The 23,642-nt window shown below is 43.3% G+C and overlaps 1 protein-coding gene across 2 annotated transcripts in view; it reads left to right on the top strand.

The window, feature by feature from the left end:
- The first annotated feature begins 10,408 nt into the window (after nucleotides 1-10,408).
- Nucleotides 10,409-23,642, top strand: part of EGFLAM (EGF like, fibronectin type III and laminin G domains) — a 77,698-nt gene continuing 64,464 nt past the window's right edge. The window contains exon 1 of one of the 2 annotated variants that reach the window (XM_055791247.1): nucleotides 10,409-10,999. In XM_055791247.1, the coding sequence (XP_055647222.1) occupies nucleotides 10,888-10,999 (112 nt within the window). In that variant the 5' untranslated portion in view covers nucleotides 10,409-10,887. The remainder of the gene's footprint in view (nucleotides 11,000-23,642) is intronic. The other variant, XM_055791248.1, reaches the window with a different exon arrangement.

Below are 23,642 nucleotides of genomic sequence, written 5' to 3'. Positions count from 1 at the left end.
GTCCCTCAAAAATGTGAAGTTCTCAATTCTTATAATACAGAATCTTAAAAAAAAAACCCAAACCTCTTCTTTCATCTTCCCCCTTAGCTCTTTATTTTCAATATCGCAGCTTATTTAGTTCAGCCTTAACTTTACCATCCTTGTTACACCGTATCTGTGCAGATACTATGTGGGAAATCCTATAACTCTATAGCATATGCATCTGAAGAACTAAAGAGAGCAGTCTTTAGGGGGCTGGGTGAATAGCTTCCTCTCTCTCTTGTCTTGATAAGCCAAAGCATAATTTGTTGCTGCCTAACTTTTTATTAGAAAGTAAATTTGATGGATTTTTTCCCAGCGTTCGCTTGAGATTTCTGGACTCACTACACCGAGTTTTGCTAGGTGCTGTGTTGAGACTTGTGTAGCTCAGAGACCTTCACACTGTTCAGTAGCTGAACAGCAAGCCCTACGTATGTGCGTAGGTTGGAATATAGGAAGGGAAGTTTCCCAGCTATAGCAGCTGCCTTTTCTGCCTGGAGTTTAACAGCAGTAGTAGCAGAGTGGCTGCAGCTTCATGCAGCCCCCGGCAGAGAGGTGCTATAAATTATGCCTAAGCCCCTCAACATTGACCTGGCAAATGCAAAGTCCACTAAAGTCACTAAAAGTCTTTCTCTTGGCTTTACCACCTTTGGATCAACCCCAGTAAGGCAATTGCATTAATAAGGTCTGCAGAACTAGATGTTTCAAGTTACAAACAATGTGTCTCATTCATATCGGATCGGTAACAACAAATGCTAAGTCAGATAAGGGAAGAACTCACCTTCAAATTACAAGCAGAACATATCTTTCTTTTTACTTTCTTTGTCAGAAAATAAATCAATAGGTTCATGTCAAGGGGACAGCTGGCTCACCATGTCCCTCTTCATATCCTCGCTAGGTAAGGAGGTCTTAAGCTGTGCTCGGTGGTGTCACACACTGCTCTGCAGGACAGAGATGGGCAACAAGCTGATACTGGGAGGAGACTGCATGGCCTTCTCCAGGAATTTCATATGTAACTTGGAGTCCAAACCCACTCCCTCACAGTGACTTCACCTCTGCAGTGGGTAGCAGAGAAGTGAGGGCAAGATGGTGAGCGCTGAACCCGGGGTGTTAATTTTGGGAAAACGAACTCAAGATGGATAGAGTGACAGCTGCACATGGTCCTATACCCCACACACCCTACAGCATGATGGGAACGTTGAGTGGAAATGCATGCATCAAACCTGATCCTTGGCATTAGGCAACTGTGCTGGAAAATATCTGGCCCTGAATTTCGAAGTCAAAGGAAATTGAAATGCACAGACAGGCCAGAGGGCAATAGTTGAGGCAGCGTTAAATGCACTAGCATGGATATAACATGTGATGTGTGTGTACAGCTTCCCTGCACAGAAACCATTACCCACTTTTGGAGTTATGATTACATTAACAGAAAGGTACCCACAGCTTCTGGAACTGCATTACAGACCAGCACCATTTTCTTTATAGTGTTTTGCAACCTGCCTGTTTTGCAACAGCTGAGACCTGAAATATTAATCTACTACATAGTCTTGATGAATAAAAGTGAGGCTGGATTATGACTTTTCCTAGTCCATAAATCTGCTGCTCTATGACTACTCAAAAGTTCATTTGGTCTTGTGCTCTCTAGGAAAAAAAGTCTCCCGTGTGCCACACATTAAAAATCTGGGCAGTTCATGTGCCAGCTGTTGCCTCCAAACAGTCATGCCTAATAACCACAGATGAATTTGTCCCTCAAGAATTTGGTAGAACCTTGGTATTACCCTATGCAGGTGAAGCAAAGGGAAATTGCTATATTGTGTAAAATACCTTTCAGCCCAAAGAATGTTTTATGACAGAATGAGCATCTCACTAACCCATTGGTTTCATATTTATGCAAGCAGGGGGCTTTTCTGATGATAAGAAAGAGGTAAGATTATTTCAAGTTAGGCTTACGAAATAAATAACACAACTTTCTTGTTATATATCAATTTTCTTGGCCAAAAATTAAGAATTTAAAGGTTTCACAGTTGCTTCACCAGGTAATCTTATCTTGGTGGTGCAATATCTTAATGGTCTATTGATTGAATCTTGCTACCTGCTATTTTTAAAGAAGTAGTATTACTCTGTTAAGGCAAACATGAAAAACTGCTTCTAAAGATCTTTAAAAAGTTTTATGATTTTTCAAAAGCTTCTTAGAGGCTTACCAAGCTCCAAGACAGCTGGAATTAACTCTACAGTATTCTCTCTGTGTTTCTGAGACAGTGAATTAATCTGTGGGAAGTGAAGTTCCCAGTGGTCTTTGGAAAGAGACACAGGAGGAGCATCTTAGATGAATCAGTGCACAAAATTAGTTGGAGACCTTTTACCTTTTACATTCATCCAAATTGGGACACCATGTGATGCCTACAGTGGTTTTTTAATGTCAAGTCCCAGAGATTAACTGATATTTGAGGGAGTGTGTTGCATCCAGGGTGGTCCACTAAAAAACAGAAACTTCAGAAACATGACTGGACTCCTACAAGGTATGTAGTGTCCACTCTGCAGCTTTCTCCTCGATACTCTGACTTCAGAAATATTCAACTTAAAACTTTTGCTGTTTCCTCCAGTGCTTACAATTCCCTATGGAAGGAGCAGAAGAGACTGAGTGAACTAGCAGATCCTGTGATGTTCCACTTCTCCTGCAATGGCCTTTCCAGAAGTGTCATTTCTTCTGCAAATCCATCCTTAACTGCTCCTTTCTGTAAGTAAGGAGAGTGGTGAGATTCATGGAGAATCAGGTAATTCACTGGGGCACAATGAATAGGTATCAGTGAGTAAAGGAAATGAGGCTGCATATGTTCATCCTTCTCCCTGTCACTTGCTTCACAGAAGTGTCATCAATTTAAGGGTGAAGTGATAAAATTGGAGCATGATTCTCCCCTTCAGACTTCACTTTTCCATAGCAGTGATTGATGAGAATCACATTCCTTCTGCACACAGAGCAGAAGCAGGCAATAATGCGCTTGCCTGTAGTGCACAGGTACTCCTTCCAACAGAATGGGAATTAACAGCAGATTTGAAACAGCCATGAAACATGGGACTTTTAATCTGTTATTTTGCAGAATTCATCCCTTTCCCCCCTTATTCACTGTAAATAAACTACGCAAGTCCAAAGGTGCATGGAGTTTACTGTAAAATCTGCATGTTTCTTTGTGATACATCTCTTCTTTCCTCATTGTGAAATCCTGATCAGGAAAGTAGAGGAAATACCCCAGGGAATTATACCATAAGCAGGAGCTACATACTGGTCTGTGAGGTTGACGGATGAGAGGATGGGAAAAGCACGCATATTACATAAAATAGAAAACCAATGAAAGTCAATACTTGAAGTCATATTCTTTTTGAGAGTAGCAGAAAGACTGAAATGGGAAAATTAATATGAAGATGGCGCCCAGAACTCCTCAAAGCTCTATGGACCATACATTTTTCTTTATATCATGATCATAAACTGAAAAGAAAAAAGAAGCCTATATTAGGCAATACATAATTTCCCCAGTACCTCCCATATTTGCAAATGTTTGGTGCAATCAGGTTCTGTGAGTGTCTACAGCAAGTTTGTAAAACAGTTCATTTCTTCCTTCTGCTGCTTTTCATTACATTTACTGTGGGTCTGAAGTCTAGCAAGAATTAACTTGTTAACAAGAGAACGTGTTCCATTTAATCACCCGGAACACAACTGGCAAATACTGACCTATCTGAGATGAGATGGTGAGAGGTGAGAGAGATGCATAACAATATACTTACATTCTTTGGGAGCATATTCTGGAATTTGGGTCTTCGAGCTGCTGCTGTTTCTTTGTGAGCTGAATAAGGGACAATATAAAGAACTTTCTGAGCTCAAAACAATGCTTTCTGCAACATTACCAAAACCAAAGAAGATAAAAGGAAAACAAAGTTATTAAAACTGGAACCTATAAATACACAAATAACTCTGATAAAAAGGTTAATTCAACAACTTTGTCATAAACCACAAGCGTAAGGTCTGGCCTTTACAAGCTACCACAGCTACCACTTATGTTGCTAGCCATATTTCCCAGTGGCTCCTTGTTCTTAGGAATCGGCCCATCTTGAGGTTGAATTTGCTCTGAGTTATCTTTGAGGCTTACTTGGGCATTTGTAGCATACTGGCATCCTAATCCATAACCAAAGCACTGTAAAATTATTTGCTATATAAGTAAGAAACAGTACTGTTTACAAAAAGAAGCTTGCAGAATAAAATAGGTTGTGAACATGTAAGACTAAAACATCTATTTTGGAGTGTTGCCACAAATTAATTACTGTGTTCACTGCTAATCACACTTATTTTAAATCTTAAACAAAGTAATAAAGTTGGCCCACAAGCAGAAGAAAGGAACATTAAATGTTTATCCAGTGTAATCTTATTGTTTTAACAGTGCAATGCATACTAATTCCTAATTATAAATATACTGCTGATACTTAACGAAGTGTCATCCTGTGACTAATAATAATGTGTAGCATAGTAGGAAAGAGCACTTTATAACCTGCTAAGTGGCATAAAAAAGTGAAAATGAGTGAGGGCAAAAGAGTGAGACAATAAGGAACATAATAGTTTATACCAGCCAGGTGACTGCTATGACTATTATTAATCTGGTTGCTCATCATCCTCCCATTCCTCCCTTTTGTTCTCAGCATTTTCTTGTTGCCTGCTCAAAAGTTTTGGGCACAACAAGGACTTCTATGTTATCTATTTGTATCTGTGTGTGGAACTACTGGTCTTGACTGGGGTTTATAAGTCTTTGTACAGTACAAGTAACCAGTGAAATGTAATTAATAAAACCAGCCTGAAAGTAAGAAGCAGGGAGATGGGGACAGACTGGACAGCCTAAAGAAAGAAGACTGTAAGGACTCTCATCTGATGCAGATGTGGTCAGCAGAGGCCCTTCTTTGGAGCACAGTTATTGCTTGCAGGTGCATGGGCTGCTCATGTGTATTGACGTTCTGGCTATGCCACAGCCAATCTGTATGAGAGACAATGGAGGAGAGAAAGACTCCGAGTCCTTGGGAAGTGTAATGGGCTTAAACTGTCAGCTGGGCAAATAAATATGTGGCAAATATTTATTGATGTGACCAAGGCAGAAAACTGATGCTGCTTTGTTTGGTTTTGTATTTTCAGCACTTAATATGTGTAAATGTGTAGTATGTCTTTGATGTATGGTTGTTTCTATATTAAACTGTGAGTAAATGCAGGCATAGTTTGTTTTGGTTTTTTGCCCCAAATGAGTTAAATCTAGGCTCCGTAGACTGTCTATGGAAAAGAGAGAGAAGACAAGAGCCTTGAAGGCTCAATTCAGACCCAGATCTAATATAAGTAGATGGTGCCAGCAGCTAAGAGCCTAATAAGATAAACTCATCCCTTCACCATTTCAAGGTAGTTTAAATTTACATTAATCTTTATGTGTTTCCTAATAATACCCTAAAGCAGAAACCCTACCAACTCTACAGGGAAATTAGAGTTCCCATTACCCTTGCTCCCTGAGATAGTTGAGCAGCCTGAACTTCCTTACTGACCTGCTCAGATGTATGCTGGCTGTAGGGCCACATTTGCCTGTGGGTAAAGCTGCCCTAAGTATGTGTTGTAGACTTCTTTGGTGCCCTAGGCACTAAAACGCTCTTAAACACTTTCAGTTACTACCTTCTTGTATTGGTCAGAAACAGGTCTATCCAAGACACCCTCATTAAGCCAGAGGGAATCAGTGTATGCAGAGGAGTTATGACTTTAGATGGCATATTGTAATATGCACTCCAAGCACATCTATGACATTTTGTAAATGATGAATGAAATAATAAATGTGAACAGCCATTATATTGCAAGGTAATTAATTATTTGGGTTTTTACCGGTTAGATATTTATTATAATGATTAGTGGAAGCAAAAAAAATATACATTCATGAAACATTACTGTTTTCTAATTAAATTATAATAAGATACAAATTACTGTGATTCATTTTTTATTGCTATAAAACCAAATATGACCTGCTAAAATAATGTTTGCTGGTTTTAAGTGACATTTACATTTATGAGGTTTGTATTTGAAAACCAGTAAGTAATTGTTCCTCTGTTTTCCATAAATTTATAAAGTTACTGAAGTCAATAAAAAGATCCTTACTTCTATATAATCCTATGTATCACAAATACAGATTGTTATAACTCATAGTCGGTACCTCATGTTGGAATTAATACCAGCATGGTAATATAGGTACAACGACCTTGGCATACTAAGAGGGTATTAAAGGTCAAGAGTTTATGCACTTCTTTCAAGCAGAACCTATGAAAAATTCCTGATAAAAATCTATAGTGGATTATGGATGAATTGACACAATGCCACATATCCAGAAATCATCTTTTACAAAGTTGCAGATTATTGAGATAAAAAGAGAGAAAAACAAAATTTTTGAGGCTTTAGTTAAAGAGAGAAAAATCCATTCTTCATAATTATGAAAATATATACATTCCTAATTTCCTAAACTGAGCCCTACACTGTCATCATAAAAAGAACTATAAAGGTGTGAAATAACCCATTTCATCATAGATTACTCTGTTTTTATACTTCCACCTCAGAAGACTTCACTGTTTTTCTTCTGATCTTATTCTGGACTAAATGTGTCCACATATGGAGCTACTCTGGAAAATGCTATAATTTTACATGTTCCTTTTAACCCAAATATCTTCCAAGTGAAGACAAGCCCCAAGGCAAAGACATGGCTTTCCCCCCCGCCATGAATCACAGTGGAAAAGCCTGCAAACCCCACTGGCCAGACTTCCACAAACTCCAGTCTCTCCATCTGCTCACTTAAATGCCCATAGAGAAAGGCTTTTTCACTTCTACTAAATAGTTTGGGGTAAACATCCTGCTTTAGCTCATTCCACAGCAAACTGCTTCCTCAGTGATTTATTCTAAAACCAGGTGTTTAAAATAATCCTAGGGATCTATTTTTCACTAAGAATGAACATGGTCTACAGACCTGCTAAAAACACTTTGTTTCATCATGACACTTGATGTGCCAACTATGAAATTTACCCCAAAAATCCAGTCCTGTTACACTGGACCTCCAAAACCTGAAAGGGAAGCTATGGCCATGTTTGAACATCTGGTGCTTTACATTTGTATCTATTTTTATCTTTTCAAAGAAAAGTGATGGTTCTTGATTTCAGCACTTACAAATCCCATGTGACACACCAGTGTAATGCAGTTGCAAGCTGAATTGAGTCAACTCTTCTGGATATAGATCTTTCAGAAGGGTCTGGGTACACCAAAATGTGAGAGAGTGTTTCTCCTGTCTGCCCAGGACATCATTCCTTGCATTCCTGTTCCAGCATGCACATGTGTTGCCTCTTAGAGAAGAGATATGAGCGGAAAACTCTGCTCTGTGTTGTATCCCTTTGCTTCCCAGAGTAAGAAACTATGTGGATTAGAGCCCAATTCCCCCTTGTGTCTATAGTCTGGGAGAAAAGACAAAATACTTGAGTTGAACACAGGTCTAGTACATCCAAATGCATGTGCTGGCTTAGTTAGTGTCTTCTCCAGTGGAGTATGTTCAGTAGATAACGATGGGAAACTGTCTCCACTATCACTAAGACTCCTGGGCTTAAGGACTTCCAAAAATCAGTCGTCTGAAGTGTCTCAGTCCTTATCAATAGCTATATACAACCACTGGTGAACCAGGCACATGGTAGATAGTTTACAGATTGATGTACTTTCGATGGCAAAAAAATCTCATCACTGGCATAGAGATGGCTCCGAGGTTGGATCCAATCACAGACCATTGATTAAAGCCGAATCCAGACAAAGGAATTTCAGGTGAGGACAAGGAAGAGCAAATAGATGAATATGGAGCCATGGTGTGTCATTAGTAATAACAGTGCCCCTCTGACACAGTAGAGTCCTCCAAGAGAAAGGTAATTTTTTCATCTGTAAGAGAATGATGTATCTCAGAAGCTGGTCTGAGACTGGCAAATGAATCCCTGCCAAAACTCAGATGTCAGAAGTAACATGGTACATTTCACTCACCCTGCCTTCTCCCAGATTAATGAACAGCAAAGGCGTGTGTTTATCCTTTAATAAACACAGTTCTAATTTTCTAATTAGTTCTAATTCTAGTTCTAAATTTTAATTCTGGTTTTTAATTTAATTCCACTAAAATAACAATAACAAATGTGTGCCAAGCATTATTTATGTTAATCAGTATGCTACTGGAAGACAGCTGAGGACTATGCCAATGAGGAGAGTGTAAAAACCTTACCAGTGAGAAAGCCACCAGGATTCATTCTGTTATTAGGAGGGAATTCAATGGGCTTGCAGTGGATTACCTGTGTTGGTAGGATTTTCAGGAAGAGCACCCTGTCCATACACCCACTGAATATCCCATGCATCCTATCAGGAGGCAAGTTTCCAGCTTGCATGGCTGCAGAGATAATTTTTGAACACTTTAACTAAAATTGAAAAATCTGTCTGAAACTTACAGCTGCCTGAAACTCAGCGGTATGAACTTTTGTGATCCAATCAATCTGGCCTCAGTTTGTCCAACTACTACTTCATCACAGATTACTTTTGGTAGATAGGAATACGTGAAAGAGAAGACAGACTACAGTGGCCAGTATGAGTGCTGCCAGAAAAGAAAGTCAGAGGAAAGAAGACATAGAGGAGTGAAAGAAGGAAGGAAGGAAGGAAAGGAAGGAAGGGAGGAAGGGAGGGAGGGAGGGAAGGAGGGAGGGAGGAAGGAAGGAAGGAAGGAAGGAAGGAAGGAAGGAAGGAAGGAAGGAAGGAAGGAAGGAAGGAAGGAAGGAAGGAAGGAAGGAAGGAAGGAAGGAAGGAAGGAAGGAGATCAAGGAAGAAGAAAAGCAGAAGTAGTAATGTGTTGGATGACAGCATACTGTACAAATAACAATAGCTTGGACGATATGTAAAGGAGAGATGTAGCTTTTAACCACCCCTGGCCATGATCTTTCTGCTTTTACTGATGAGTGAGCAGTCCCATGTGACTTGTGGGCAAATGTGAAGTCCAGAGTTCATTCTCTGTCTTGTGAACTGCAGTTTAACAATGCGCTGCAGTCCCTGACCCTGCCGGGAATTCCTGCCATGGGCCCTGCACTTCTCCCACACGTGCTGCGATTCCTCCGGCTCTGCAAAGGCAGGCTGGTAAGGGTGTGAGAGAGACACCACTGGCATCTCAAGTACGCTACTCGTCATCTCTAATTCCCACACCCTTGAGCATGCTCTCCTATTGGGGATCACTCTGAAACTCTCATGCTGTCCTTTCTAAGGGGACCAGGTTTCTGGCTCCTTGCTGTGTCCCTGAAGGACGCAAGGGCTGTCCTCTTCATCGTCTCCTGTGAAGACTTTGATTTCCCCGTCCAACTTCTTCCTGAGGTGCTTTTGCAGCATGTGGGCTCCAGCTCCCTTCCTCTGATCTTCTGTCCAAAAGGACTTAGTCACCATTTCCTTGTCTCCTCTCATACCCCAAAAGGGTACAGCTTTCCTTATTTTCCTGTCCCAGCATTGTTCCCTCAGAAAGACAGATTTTCTTCTGATCTCCTGTTTTTTCCCCATGTTACAAAATTACAGCCTGGAACTCATTGAACAGAGTATCAGTGTTAGAAATTTAATAAAATTAAAAAAGGGACTGTATAAATATACGTAATTTATATGGACATGAAGCCCACTCAAAGTTATCGAGGTGAACAGCAAAACAAACAAATGAAGCTCATTTCCAAACCAAAGCCCACACAAACCCTCAAGACGTAACAGCTCTGGTGTCTCAGGGTTTAAAGTGATCTCCAACTGGCCGAGATTAGGATGAGACCTAAAGCAGAGGGCAGATAATCCCATATCTGCCTAATACGCATTTTCATGCACCTTCCTCTATCTGTTAAATTTCCAGGGTGGGATACCTGACCAAACAGATTTGCTCTTTTGTCCCACCAAAGCTATATCGCTCAGAAGGGATGCTTTGGACTTCTTCTTGGTTATCTCTTCCTGTTTTTTCATGGGATCCTCAAACTCCACGTCTCCCCCACGCCTTCCTCCCCCACCCCTCCCCCTTCCCTCTAATCTCCGCAGGGGTTTCTATATTAGTCGGAGTGGCTGGATAGGTCTCAGCCTCCATCTGGGTGGATTAAATTTAAGTTTATCCTCTTAACTCTGCAACAACTTCCTCGCTGAATCCTCTCCCTAGCGTCACCTTCGCCCCGGCACTACGCTGCCGCTTCAGCCCCGGCCCTCCCAAGGAAACCAGGGAAAAAGGAAGGAATCATGACCCCAAGTGTCAGTGCCGTTGCGCCCTGGGGAGGGGGGCCGCCGGGCTGCGGGCCCGCCGGGCGGGACGGGGCCGAGGACATCCTCTCGCGAGGGGGGAGAGCAGGGAGGGTCCCCCCTAAGGAAGGGGTGTCACACCGCCCCGCGTTGCCCTGGTGGTCCCGGGCGCCCACCCCGCGGGCAGGGCCGGCCGGCCGAGCGGGCACCGACGGCACGGGCCGCCCCGACCCCCCCCCAGGGGCAGCGCCGGGGCCGGGAGCTGCGCGGTGGCGCCCCGGGGGGAGGTGCCGAGCCGTGCCCCGCGCCGCGGCGGCCGCCCCACGGGCGGCGGTAATCCCATCAAGGGCCGGAGCCAGCCTCCTCCCCCCTTCCCTCCCCTCCCGTCCCTCCCTGGCCGCCGCGGGTGCGTGCCCCGCCGCTCCGCTCCGCGCCGGCCCCGCAGCCCCGCTCCCCGCCCGGCTGCCGCTCAGGGGGAACGCGCGGCGGCGACCCTCGCCCGTGGCCACCGGCCACCGGCCCCCGCTTCCCGGCTCGGGCGGCGGCGGGGGAACGCGGCGCACATGGAGGTGCCGGGGCACTGCCGCCGCCGCTGCCTCGCCTCGCTGCTGCTCCTGGCTTCGTGCATCGGGTGCGCGGCGGCGCCGCCGCGGAGGAGCATCCCCCGCCGGCAAGGTAGGGTGAGCGGCGGACCCGGTCGGGGGTCCCGGGGGTGCCCGCTCGGCGCCCGCCCGCGCCCGGCGAAGTTCCGCGCCCCGTTGGAACCGGCGTTGCCGCGGGACGGGGGCACACGCCGGCGGGGCAGTGCCCGACACCGGGAGCGGCTGCCGGCCGTCGCGGGGGTCCGGGCGCTCCCGTGTGAAGTGAACCCGTCCGGGAGCGGCGGGGGCGGTGGGGGTGCCCGCCCCTCCTGCAGGCCCCTGCGCCGCCCGCCCGCCCGCGGCGGGGAGAGGCTGCCTCGGCGGCGGCGGGGAGACGCCCGGGGGGCGCGGGGGTGGCAGAACCCGTCTGCGATCCATTTTCTCTGGCGTTTTACACCCGGTACCGGTGGGTTCGCCCAAGTTACAGACCGGGACCCGGCAGCTGCTGCCGCCGAAAGGCACAACTGTTTGCCGTTTTTCCCTGGAGCCGGGGCCGGTGGTGCGGCGTGAGCAGCCCCGGTGCCGTCAGGGGGTCTCCTGCCGGCAAGGCGGTGCCGTGGCGGTGGCAGTTGTGTGTGCGGTACCGCGTAACGTAAGCACCGAGTAGTAAATGTGACAGAAAAATGGCTAGGGAAGCAATCATTCCATCAAAGAAAGTCGTTGTGCTGTCTCAAGCATGCTGTGGGGTGCTGCAAGGTCCTGCCTCAGGCTCAGCGTCACCTGCAGCCTGCGGGGTTGTGTGTGTGTGCCCGTCCCACGGCGGGCGGGGGGATGCGCACGGTGATCAGGGTGCTGGTTGTATGGTCCTCAGTGGCTCAAAGTTAGAAACCGGGGCTCTGGGCTGCTTTTACAGCCCTTGCGGTCTGCAGTGCATGAAACAGTCAGGTAAAATGTAAACGGCGAGATGGGACACAGCGCGTGGTGAAGTTTGACGTTCTGCACACTTAAAATATGCGGCGTTAAGAGAAGATGCTGATGCCTGAGACCGTCTTAAAGGCTGCGACGATCCTGGAGGCTCTGAGGCCACCACCGATTTTTATCACAGAGTTCACCGGGATGAGTTCAATGGAAAAGATAACAGGTTTAGTAAGTTCTGCCTCAGCTTGCAAAACGTTTCCAGCTTCAGACCCTTTTTTTGCATATATCCCGCAGCGTTACAGGATTTGTACTGTTGCTTTTTACACTCAGTATTGTGCTGGTCTTGTGAGAAGAAAAAACCACAACACAAACCACAAACGCCTGTGCAGTTGGAAACTTAATACTTAAATACAGCCTGAGCTTAAAGCCCATACTGGACAGATGGCTAATTTTACTGGTCTGACCTTGTCTCTTTGGGATCTAGTCCCATGATCCTTGGTTGGCATAATAGCTGCCGTGAAGTACTTAAGGAAATAAGGCAGACAGTATTTGTGAATGAGATGATTAGTAGCTTGCATTAAAATACTAGGTGTGTGAAGTTGGTGTGAATATTTTTAAAGATTCCTCCGCTCTACTGGAGCACTTGTTTCCCCTAATTGTGGCAGGATGACAGACCTGGGGGAATGTATTTCTGTGCACATTGGATTAGAACAGTTTACAGCTCAGAAACAAATTGTTTGTGGTATTGTGGAGAAGATTAATTAACACACTAGCATTGTATTTATCTTACTACACATTTTACGTTCATTATTTTATAACTTATTTCAGGTTCAGTGACTGATTCAATCATTCCTTTTCTACTTCTTCGCCAGTTCTATATGGGAGCAATTTTTTCAAAATCTGTGTGAACATTTGAAAATGCACTTGTAGCGAGATTTGAAGAGGTAGATCCCCCAGACAGTTTGTGTGCAGCAGTATATGATTTTAATCCCATCTGCATTCTGCCAAGGGCTATTGGAATTGAGGGCTTCCAAAAATCCCATGGCTGGGTACCCACTGTGAAATGTTGTTAAGACGCTGAGAGCAGGTATAGTTCCAGGTAGCTCACGTCTCTACCTTGTTCTGCAGTGTATCACATGCTGGGAAGCTAAGAGTAGAAAGGAACTATCATTTACTCACACATCCAAAAGTAGTGGGTGAAGAAGAGATAAGATAGTAAAAAGTTAATATTTTTTTTTTCTTTCACTTTGCCCTTTTATTAGCAATAGAAATGAGACTTGTACAGGAATTGTAACTGAGGTGATAGCAAGAGGTTATATTGAGAGAGAAATAATAAAACCAGTTCATCTTCAATAACTGGGAGGTCCTGTGGGTCAAAAGAAAAAAGATACTCAAATGCATCTCCATTTTTCCAAGTTTTTCATACAGGGCTCAGCTTACAAAGATCAGTTTTGTCATCCCAAGAAAGCAGCAGAGTGAGAAATTTGTTTGTGACATTAAAAATAAAGTATATAGTAAAATGGCCACAAATGCAACTTAAATTAATCTTCAGGGGAAAAAAAAGCTGTCATGCTCAAATTTGAAACATCCTGATGACTGCTAAACTCATTTGAACATTTATTTACAGTTATATGATACATTTACTAGAGACAAGGAAACGGGATGACAGACGCTTTGGGAAGGGCTTAAAACAAATCCTTAGACACCGTGTGGCGAATAGTGTAGCTGGGAGCCGATTAGACTGGGGTGTGCTGCGGGTTTCACATTGTTTTTTTGCAAAGCCTTCTGCAGACTCAGGTTTTCACTGCTTCTGTTTCAATTTTTGGTCAGCCAGTTGAAAGCTGGAGAGCCTAAACCTAGCCCCCAGTGTGTAATAGTGTTGCTAATATAATCACAATGATACTGAATTTTAATCGTTCTATGATTTTAGAGAATTACAGACGAAAGAACCAACCATTTAGCTGATTTCCCATGAATCCTTTTTTTTTTTTTTTTTTTGAGTATATTATGCTTGCCAACTAATATAAACAAAGAATTGGGCTTGTATTGTATCTATTTCCCAGATGTCCATAACTGTAGACATCACTGGCTTTGTGTGTAAATGCTGGAGAAATCAGACCAGTTAGTGTCTGAAGACTTTACAAGAGTGTAGCACTCAGTATTGGGGCCAGATTTTCGAAAGAGCCCAGATCCCTGGTCAGAACTACAGTAAATGACTTTTTTTTCCAAAGAACTTGGCACTACAATGCTTCAATTCTTCATAAAATCTGGCTATAATAAGAGCTGCTGGATATGGAACACTTGAAACTCTAGCCCTCTTTAGGTATCAACATAGGGCAAACTACCTTGAAAATCAGGTCTGCAGATATGGAAAATATAGCAGTCTTTGGTAAAGAAGGTGCTTATTTGAGTTTTTAAATATTACAGATTTTTTTTTAAAAAATAGAGTGAATTGTAATTCACTGTTGTAATAAATCCCACATGTAAAGCATGCAAGGGTGAGGTTGATCTGCTGCTGAACATGAACTGTCTGGGCAAAGGAATGAGTTTAAAGCCGAATGATTCCTAATGTAAGGGCTGCAGAGCTGGCAGTGGTGCATGTCTGTGAGCTAAAACTAATAAAGAAGATGTGAATAATTTATTTGGGGAAATATTAATATCATCCTTTTGTTGTTTCTGACATAGGCCAAAAGGCAGGCTATCAGATGACAGTGTTTGATGCCTTCTACACGAATAAAACCAACCAAGCACTAATTATATACGTATTTGTTGTTGTTTATCGCATTTGGGAAGAAGCTGTGTCACAATGTTGTGTGACATTTTCGTTTTTATTTGACTTGCTGTCATACCTCTGGGGTCTCTACTCGGGTAAATCTGCTAGTGACGACGAATCCCATTGCCACCTTGCACAGGTATGAGCATTCCCCCAGTACCCTCCAGGGCAGCGGTGGGAACGCACTGAGGTTTTTCACTTAGCATGTCACTGTTAATCACTCATTTTGAAGTATATTTTATGATTTTAATTAGTCTTACTCACAGCAAAACATGTTGGGTCCTTTCCATCCTATCTTCCTCTGTAAAAGAAAACTTTTGATGTATATTTCTCTTGGGCACCATTTTGCCAGTGCCACTTCTAAAACTACTGTAGACTTCCACCAGTGTTCAGAAAGGTAAAATTAGACAAGACATTTTTAAGAAGTGGTGGAATTATACCTATACCAGATACTGGGGTTCCCAGTGATGCTTTGGAGAAGAGGGGTTGTTTTGGAGTTAGGGAAGTAGAGTGAGCCTTGGGAAACCTTTCTATCCTGAGGCTGTCACAGACTTGTTTTGAGGGTTTGTCAGTCATTCCCAGGCCAGATTTTCAGTTTTTGAAATGGGGTTAGAGTGCTTTTGTGCTTTTATCCTTTTCCAACGATGCCACATTAGACAACAAAAGGACTTCTGTAGGGTGCTCAGTCAAGGCTGCTAGGCATTACCTTAGTAGTAATACATAGGTGAGGATGCTTCCATATCTTCCAGCATGCCTTGCAGAAGAAAACACCCTCTCTTTCTCTGGCAGATACACAGTGACACTGGACTAGGCTACAGCGGACACACAGTGACACTGGACTAAGCTACAGCACTGTGTAGAGTGTACAGGTCCTTAGGAGTGAGCACATCTGATGATCAGATTTACCTTCTTAAACTTAGTGGTAGGGATTCTGAGTGTCGGTCACCCAAAAGACATCCTGAGGTGCAGGAGAGTAACCTGGTGTCTTAAAATGGAAGATATCTGTGCGTAACTTCTCTTCAGTGCCCTATAAACTCATTAGCTGAGAGTGTTCTTAGGAGTTTCCCATTCCTCAGGTCATGGTTATATTGGGACTCAACCTTATACCTGATTCTGTTTATATCCCTTTAATGTGGTCTGAAAATAAAATTAAAAAATAAAATAAACAAAAAGAAAAGGTGACTAACATTGTTACTTTGTGATGGAGGCTCAAAACAAGACTGATAGGAACGTTCCACAGCTTTTCCACCACAAGGAAGTGAAACACCAAAATAATGGTTATAGAAAGGTTTTCTCCTATTAAAAAGGTACTAAAATATATCAAAGATGCCTGTAATCTGAGTAAATTACCATGAAGAGGTCTCTGCAGACTTTATTATTTCATGTATTAAGGAGTGTACTGTTTGGTGCCATATCTATCAGTGAATGTGCAACAGTGGTCTGTGATCATGCTAATATAAATTTTCTAAACCACAGACACACAGGAGACTGTGTTAGCTATGTGATCTTAAATAAAATTTCCAATATCTCTGTGCAAACAAATTGTCTATCTAAAAGATCCCACAAACCAAACCCCAAACCTGTTTTTCATAATTCCAACCGAAACAAAATACTTTTGGGTAAGAAGAGGCAAGATTTGATTTCCTTTTATGTTTTAGTTTTAGTGAAGATGCTTACACATGATAACCAAATTAGTTGCTTCATATAACGTGAACATCCAAACCACAGCAAAAGGTGAACTTTACTCTTTCAGACTTTTCAGTGTTGCTGAGCTGAGGACAAACACAGCGAAATTCAGCTTTGAGAGTAACTGCTTCAGGAGGACATAAGCCACCGAAAATGGGAGGCTTAGGGGGAAGCTCCATTACAACCAGGTAACTAACTCAAACCTAGGTGATGATACACTGTGTGGTGATCCATAAAACTCTACAGGTGAGCGGTGTATAGTGTGACATGCACCAGTTCTTCTACCAAGGATATGCAGCGTAACTACATCCAGGAGTAAGAACTACTCATGAGGAAAGCTTCTCAGGATATTGGCCTCCAATGAAAGAGAAATCCATGCAATATTGGTCCAGGGAGCCTTTTATTCAAAAGCAAGAGGATAGCTATGGGGCCATGGGAGAAACTCTTTCTTCCATTAGTGCCTTGCTGGCCATGTCGTTGGATAGTCAGAATGCACTGGCTTTGTTTTCTTAAAAAGATCTTTCATTCAGGCATTGCCAAAAGTTACCCAGGATGATTTTTAGAGCTAGAAGAGATTAGCCACGTGCAAGTGCTAACACATTCTTCACCTGGCTTTCTGGGTGTGTCACCAAGTGGTGATAGGGTATCTCCATTTACGTATATTAACCTTATAGTTAATAAACACTTTTTCTAAAACAGTGCAGATAGCAGTCCCTTAAGAGCAGTCCTTCCGAGAAGCGGACCATGAGCAGTTCTGAGTATCCCCGTGTCCTCAGAGGATAGTCAGACTGGTGTAGCTCAACAGAAAGGTATCGTAGGCTAGAGGAATCCCGAACCAGATTATTATTCACATCTCTCTCGATTTTTAAAGTAATTTAAAATTGCTGGCACCTGTGAAAATGGTGGTGCAGTCAAATATCAACACCTGTGTACATTTGGAACTTGCAAGTTGAATCGTCTTTCTAAAATGAGGGGAAATGAGCATCTTATGATTTGTGAGCATGGTGCTTTCAAATACAGAAATCATTCCAATTCTTTTGATGTGTCAGAAGCATTACTGCACATACAAAGTTTTAAACCAAGACTGGCTTGTGTTGCTGAGCTCAAAAATCTGAACCAAATCCTAAGGGCAAAGATTATAGAGAACTTTTCTCAAGTTAAAGCCTTTCATGCACAAGACATTTCAACTAGAAGATAATTTTAGGAAAAAAACATCAACAAAACCCCTTAAGCTGCAAATGATGGAACATGAATGTCTAGGACCAAAACTTTTGTGGTTCAGTTAGAAACAGCAGAAGCTAGAACTTGTTACTTGGAGCAGAAATGTGAGCTCTGTTTCATACTCTGCTTTCTGGATAGTCACAGGAGAATGCAACATGTTTCTAAAAATAAGCAGGCTTTTTATGATGACTGTTTACAGAGATAGTCACATTGCAGCTGGTACTCCAGCCATGAACAGGGACCAAAGTTCTGCTGGCATTTTTAGTTCTCCTTCCCATTTCATGACAGTCACATTCCTACATGAACCTGTTGTGTGCAGGTTGCTGCTGTTCTCATCGCAATTGAACAGCCATAATGGCAGCGCTGTGGTATGGTGAACTATGCAGTCAAGACTTACAGCTGCCTCCATATATGTGCTAAAGGACTTAGAAGGCAGAGATGAGAGTGTTCAAGCCATTTACCTCTGTGGAGTCATAAGATGAAGTAATCGTAGAGAGGCTGGTAGAAGAAACCTGCAGAACATAAGGGGTTCTTCCAGTCACTTCTGGACGAAGGACTAGACAACACCTAAAATGGGCAGAAAGGGGTAAGAACGAGCCATGTGAACAGTCTGATGCCAAGAGAAGGATGTGGCTTGCACGGTGAGGCTGCCCTGGTAGGGGCTGGGGCCAAAGGGTCGGACTCTGTGGGCTGCAGAAGCCACTGTGCTGGCGGAGCAGGGAATGCTCTGAGAGGGTTAGGGAGTGTTAGATACTAGCTTTGTGGACATCATAGCTGTGTCTGGGTCATTCACTGTTTGTTCCCTTATGTATTTAGTCTTTATGCCGAGATATATTTCCGTGTCTCATTGTTTCTTGCAGCAAAGAAAGTTTTCGTCCCTCCCAGTCGTTCTCCTAGCTTTCACATCCCACTGCTGGTTACTGGCGCTTTGGATACACAGCCATTTCCCGCACTAAATCCATGCAAGGATTCAGGTTTAAAAAAACCGGTCTATTTCAGTCACTTAGTAGAGACAAAGAATTTCCTCTGTGTTTTTTTTACTGATACTGCTGGTGAATGGAGAGACTTGCTGACTGCAGAAGGTAGTGAAATTATCCCATTTCTTATGGAAGGAACTGAATCAGAGGAGAATTTCCTGCTCCGTGAGAAGATGCCAGACATCCTCCCTGACACGGCCTTCAGCAGCCCTTAATAGTATCACAGTTGCAGTGGAACTGGTTTCTCCAGTCAGCTTGGGATGGCTGCACTGCTGCGGTGCTGGTGGGGTGCTGGTGGACGTGCCCTTGCAGAGGAAAGGCCAGCAATGTCCTGGGATGCAGCAGCAGGAGGAGTGTTGCCAGCGGGTGGAGGGAGGTGATTCTTCCTCTCTCCTGAGCGCTGGTGAGACAGATCTACTGTATTGAGTCCACTTCTGGGCTGCCCAGTACAAGAAGAGACATGGACATACTGAAATGAGTCCAGCAAAGGGTTACAAAGGTGATTGAAGGACTGGAGCATCTCTGGTATGGGGAGAGGCTGAGAGGAACAGTTCAGCCTGGAGAGTAAAAGAGTCAGGGGGATCTTACCAATGTATCAATAACTATCTGGTAGGTCGAGTCATGAAGATGGAACCAGGCTCTTCTCAGTGGTGCACTGTGACAGAACTGGAGGCAATGGTTTCAAACTGGAAGCAGGAAATTCCATTTAAATGTAAGAAAAAACTTTTTTGCTGTGAGGGTGACTGAGCAACCTTTTGCATTTAGCTTGCTTTTAGCTCTCCTCCATCCTGTCGTGGACTGGACAAAGCAGCAACTGGACCAACTGCTCTGCTGGCTACAGAGAAGCGTGTGTTTGCTCTAGCCATGATCAACGCAAAGATGTTCGACAGGCGGTCGCTGCCATTTGACGTGGTGTAGCTATATGAGGCCTGTGCTGAAGCCTTGGAGATAAGCAACCCACGTGTTTATTTTTGTCCTACTGAGGCTTGACCAGATCGTTTGTGTCCACCAATAATGAGTTCCAAAGCAATTACTTAGGACTTGTAGGGATTGTGAGAACCCAGGATGCTGTGCGTCCCATCCTCACTCTGCACGTTTGTTGCTTGTCACATGATCAGCTTTGTCCTCTTTATACTGTAATCTTTTTGTGTGTGTGTCCCCATAATACATGTGTGATTGTTGGGTTTTTCTGTCTCACCGCTTTTCCCGAAGATCCCCTTGAATTTTGTTTCTTGTACCAAGTAAACTGTTTCTTCAAGAGCTGTTTTGTATTGTACGTTAGTGAAACAGAAATTTGTAGTAGATAAAGCAAGGAGATCAAGAGACATCAAGGACAACATTTTTCAAATACCGTGAACGATTTTGCCATGGTTCCCATTGAAGATGATAAGCTTTGGATAGTGAACACACGGAAATTATACTCGTGTTGACTGATGTGAAAAGAAATTTTCAAGTTATTTATTGGGTATTGTAAGAGTTTAAGTGGCCTTTTTATTTATATATCTATTTTATCTATATAATGAAGTTGTATTTTTTGATAATAAACACAAAGTCTTTCATATGTGGTTCTCTTATGTATTTTAACCATGTTGTAAATGCTCAGAAAATATACCAGGCTTTTATCCTTATTTTTATAATTTCATTTCAGAACAGTAATAGCCTGCTTAGCAGAGTTTATTTTCACCAGCAATGCTTAAGACCCAGTTACGAACTTGAAGCACTGTGTGGTCAACTTTGTTAAGGCTTTTCTGTTTCTGCTTCTGATACTGTTTGGAGTGCCATGTTTTCTGCAGCTCCTCCAAGGTTCATGCTTCATAGCACCTCAGATGTGTAACCCATGAATGAAAAGAGAACAGCCTTTTTTATTTTGGTGAAGGTGGGTTAAATTCTCTTAGACTGGTGCATGAGGGGATGGAGCAGCCCTGAGGTAGGAAGGCGGAGGGAAATGCTTGAAGGGAGAGGGATGGAGGAGTGGGGAGGTGGCAGGGCAGGAGAAGGTGTGAGACCTTGCCCTTGCCACTGGCAGTGAACTGCCCCTTTTTCTCAGCGGTATGAGGAAACTGCCCCTCTGGATGACACAGCTTTCCTTGTGTGCAGCGTTTCCCGTGTGGCTAACAGGGTCTGTCTCACCTGGGCAGCAGGTGCAAACCCACTGGGGTGCCCAGCTGGAAAGCCACAGCTGCGGGCTGCTGCTGCCCGTCAGCTGTGTGGCTTTTTGACCAATTGCTGTTCCCAGTGTCATCCCAGTATAGAAAACTGTGGAAGGAGACAGGGTCTGAATGTAATGCCAAAGGATGCTATCAGCATGCTGGTTCTTACCCAGCCTGTCCTACTGATTGTTAAAGTCTGTGGCACAGACATGCTATCATGCTGTTGCTTGATTTCAGCTACTTTCTAAGACTCAACTTAAAGCTCCGAGCTACTTTTTAAAAAAATTTATTTGAAAACTCATAAAGCAGCTGGTAAGAGGTCAGGCAGTGTCAGGGCAGGCAGGGCCCTGGCAGCAGGCAGGACTAGCTGCAGCTTGCCAGCTGCTGGACACATCTGCAAGGACAAGGCAGCTCTAAGCCCCCAAAATCGCAAGCCAGGAAAAATGTTGAGCTTTGCATTCAAGTAGCCTGTAGGCTGAAGCAGGGAGAGATGACCCTCAGGGCTTCCCTTCGCTGGGAATAGGGACCTGGCTGTCACCTCTCTCTGCCAGACCAAGGTGCTGTGGCGATGTCAGGAGTCGGGGCAGCCATGCCCCAGTGCTGGGGCTTGGACAGCTGCAGCACAAGCCCGGTTTTAGAGGTGTGAGAGCTAGATTTTGGCTTAGGCATCCAGGAATGCACATGAGGTGATGCAGGTGGAGCGCCATGGTGGGGCTTATTACAGGCATCTATACTGCATTTATATTGGAAGTGGAAAGCTCTCCCATTAGTAGAAATTTTTCACCAAGTTATCTCAGATGCAGTTATGCACCTGTGTTAGACAGACTGGCCCCTGATCGACCAGTAATTATTAAAACACAAGACTGTACGGGTTATCCAGAGATTTCCCTCTCTGTTCCTCTTGACAGAGGCAGGACAGGTATAAACTAGGCCTTTGCTCAGAGATAATGGTGTCTCCTGCTTTTAATAACCTTCAGCACCAGGAATTCCCCCAAAGCGGTTCCGGTGTGTAGCCATCCAAAGCCAGAAGATTTTTTTTTCTATATGTAGCTTTTAAAAAAAATATTTAAAAAATCAGTGTCTGCTTTTCCTTCACACACCTGGAAGTCACTGTGCATTGCACAGAGCTGCCCTCCTCTCCCTTTGCCCACAGTTGGAGCCTTCCTGGGAGCAGAGCCTTGCTCCAGGCAGGAGCACGGGGAGGGGAGCGTGGCTTCTGGCCTCTGCCCTTCTCTTCCGTGATCTGCAGAGCCAAGGCAAAGCAGGAAAAGCCGTGACAGAGTTGCCACTGACATTGTGCCTCTTCGTTTCTAATGGGATTCATGGTGTTGCACTGTAGCTTAAGTTCTGAGCTTTGCCTTCTTCATTCCTCTTCCTTGGGTTATAAATACCGCAATGACGGTCACCTCAGATGTACCTGGGGAAGATAACAGATGCTATATACTGCAGCAGAAAAACATCACGTGGGTCCAAGCCTGCTATTATTATAGTGTTGAATGGTTTTGTTCATCGTTTTTATTACAGTATTTTTAAAGGACTAACTGAGGTTGAGTTCATCTCTCCAAAGGTTTGTGCACCGCGATCTAGGTCAAAACCTGTGACACCTCTTCATGGCCAATAATATTACTTGTGGTCTGTGCACCAGTGCTCATTGTGGCAGTGCGCAGGTGATCCAGTGGATTTCCCCTGTGTGGCAGTGGTAGATGACTCGTTCAGAGCAATGACTATCAAGATTTCTCCATTTTGATGTTTTCCATCTTGTTGTTGCTACTTAGGGTGCAGGACAAGGAGAGACTGGCTGAGATTTTCCAGTGTCAGGTCATCGTCATAGTTGTGGTGGCTGGGAGATTCTTGCTGTCTTACATACCACCGCTGGGCAGTGGGGGCTGGAAAATACTTCAAAGAGATTAAAAGATGGCACATTTTTTTCATTTAGGATTTCCTGACCTTTTCCGGTTTGTCATGCTGTCTTCATTCCACTGCAGTGTTTGCATAACCTCGTTCAGAACAAAAAGAAACAAGAAGAGGCTCTGTTGCTGTTTATTGTTTTACAAATGAGAATGTCACCATTTTTTCAGTGAAAGAGTGAATGGGCCATAATATACTTTGTTTCACCTCTAGGAATGGATAGACTTTTTTCTTGAAATAAAGTTGCATACATAATAAAGTTGCATAATGTTTGAAACAAAAGAAATTCAAAGGAATTTATCTTTCTGGAAACTGTTGGTTTTCTTTTTTTTTTGTTTGTTAGTTTATTTTCTGAAAACTTGCATTTAGAATTAGTTTGAATTGTCTTCCATGAGGTTTTTTATTCCTGTTTCCTTATATTGTGACGTGTTAGTAGTGACAACCAGCATTTCATCAATAAACTTCTGTTGTTTCATGGGACACAAACAGGAGACACATCAGCCTTGAAAATAAGGAGTCACTCAGTCGGTACCACTTAGCTGTTACCTACAGAGATTAAAAAGTAAAATAATGAAATGGTTATCTCATTTCATTAGCTTATGCCCTATCATTAATAGTAGTACAGAATATGTAGTATAAAAATTTTAATTTTTCAAGCCACGAACTAGTAAAGATGAGATGAAGAATCTGTTTTCCCCTAAATGAACTACCATATTATTACATGTGGATTATATCAGTGAATTATTTATATATTATTTCAGGACTTGAAAGTACCTGTAGCTACCTACATGCCCTGAAACAGCATATACTTCCAAAAAGGAAAGAGAAGATAATATAGAAAATATAATTAAAATTCTAAAAGAACATGGTCCAGCCCCAACCCTTTCAGATATTCCATTAATGAATATTTTAAAATACTCTGTTTTCAGTACTATTTTAATCAATTTTAAAATGTAAATACTTTTCGAAATTTCCCCTAAAGTAGTAGTATCAGCTGTGACGAGCTTTATCTAACTCGTCCAAAACACTTCGGATATGAAACTTGTGAACACAAGAAATGTATTTGTTTTGAATGGGGGTGGTAGTGGTGGTGGTGGTTGTATT

This window comes from Falco peregrinus, chromosome Z (assembly GCF_023634155.1).
Source record: "Falco peregrinus isolate bFalPer1 chromosome Z, bFalPer1.pri, whole genome shotgun sequence".
Classification (NCBI taxonomy): Eukaryota; Metazoa; Chordata; class Aves; order Falconiformes; family Falconidae; genus Falco; species Falco peregrinus.
This window is presented reverse-complemented; position numbering and strand designations above follow the sequence as displayed.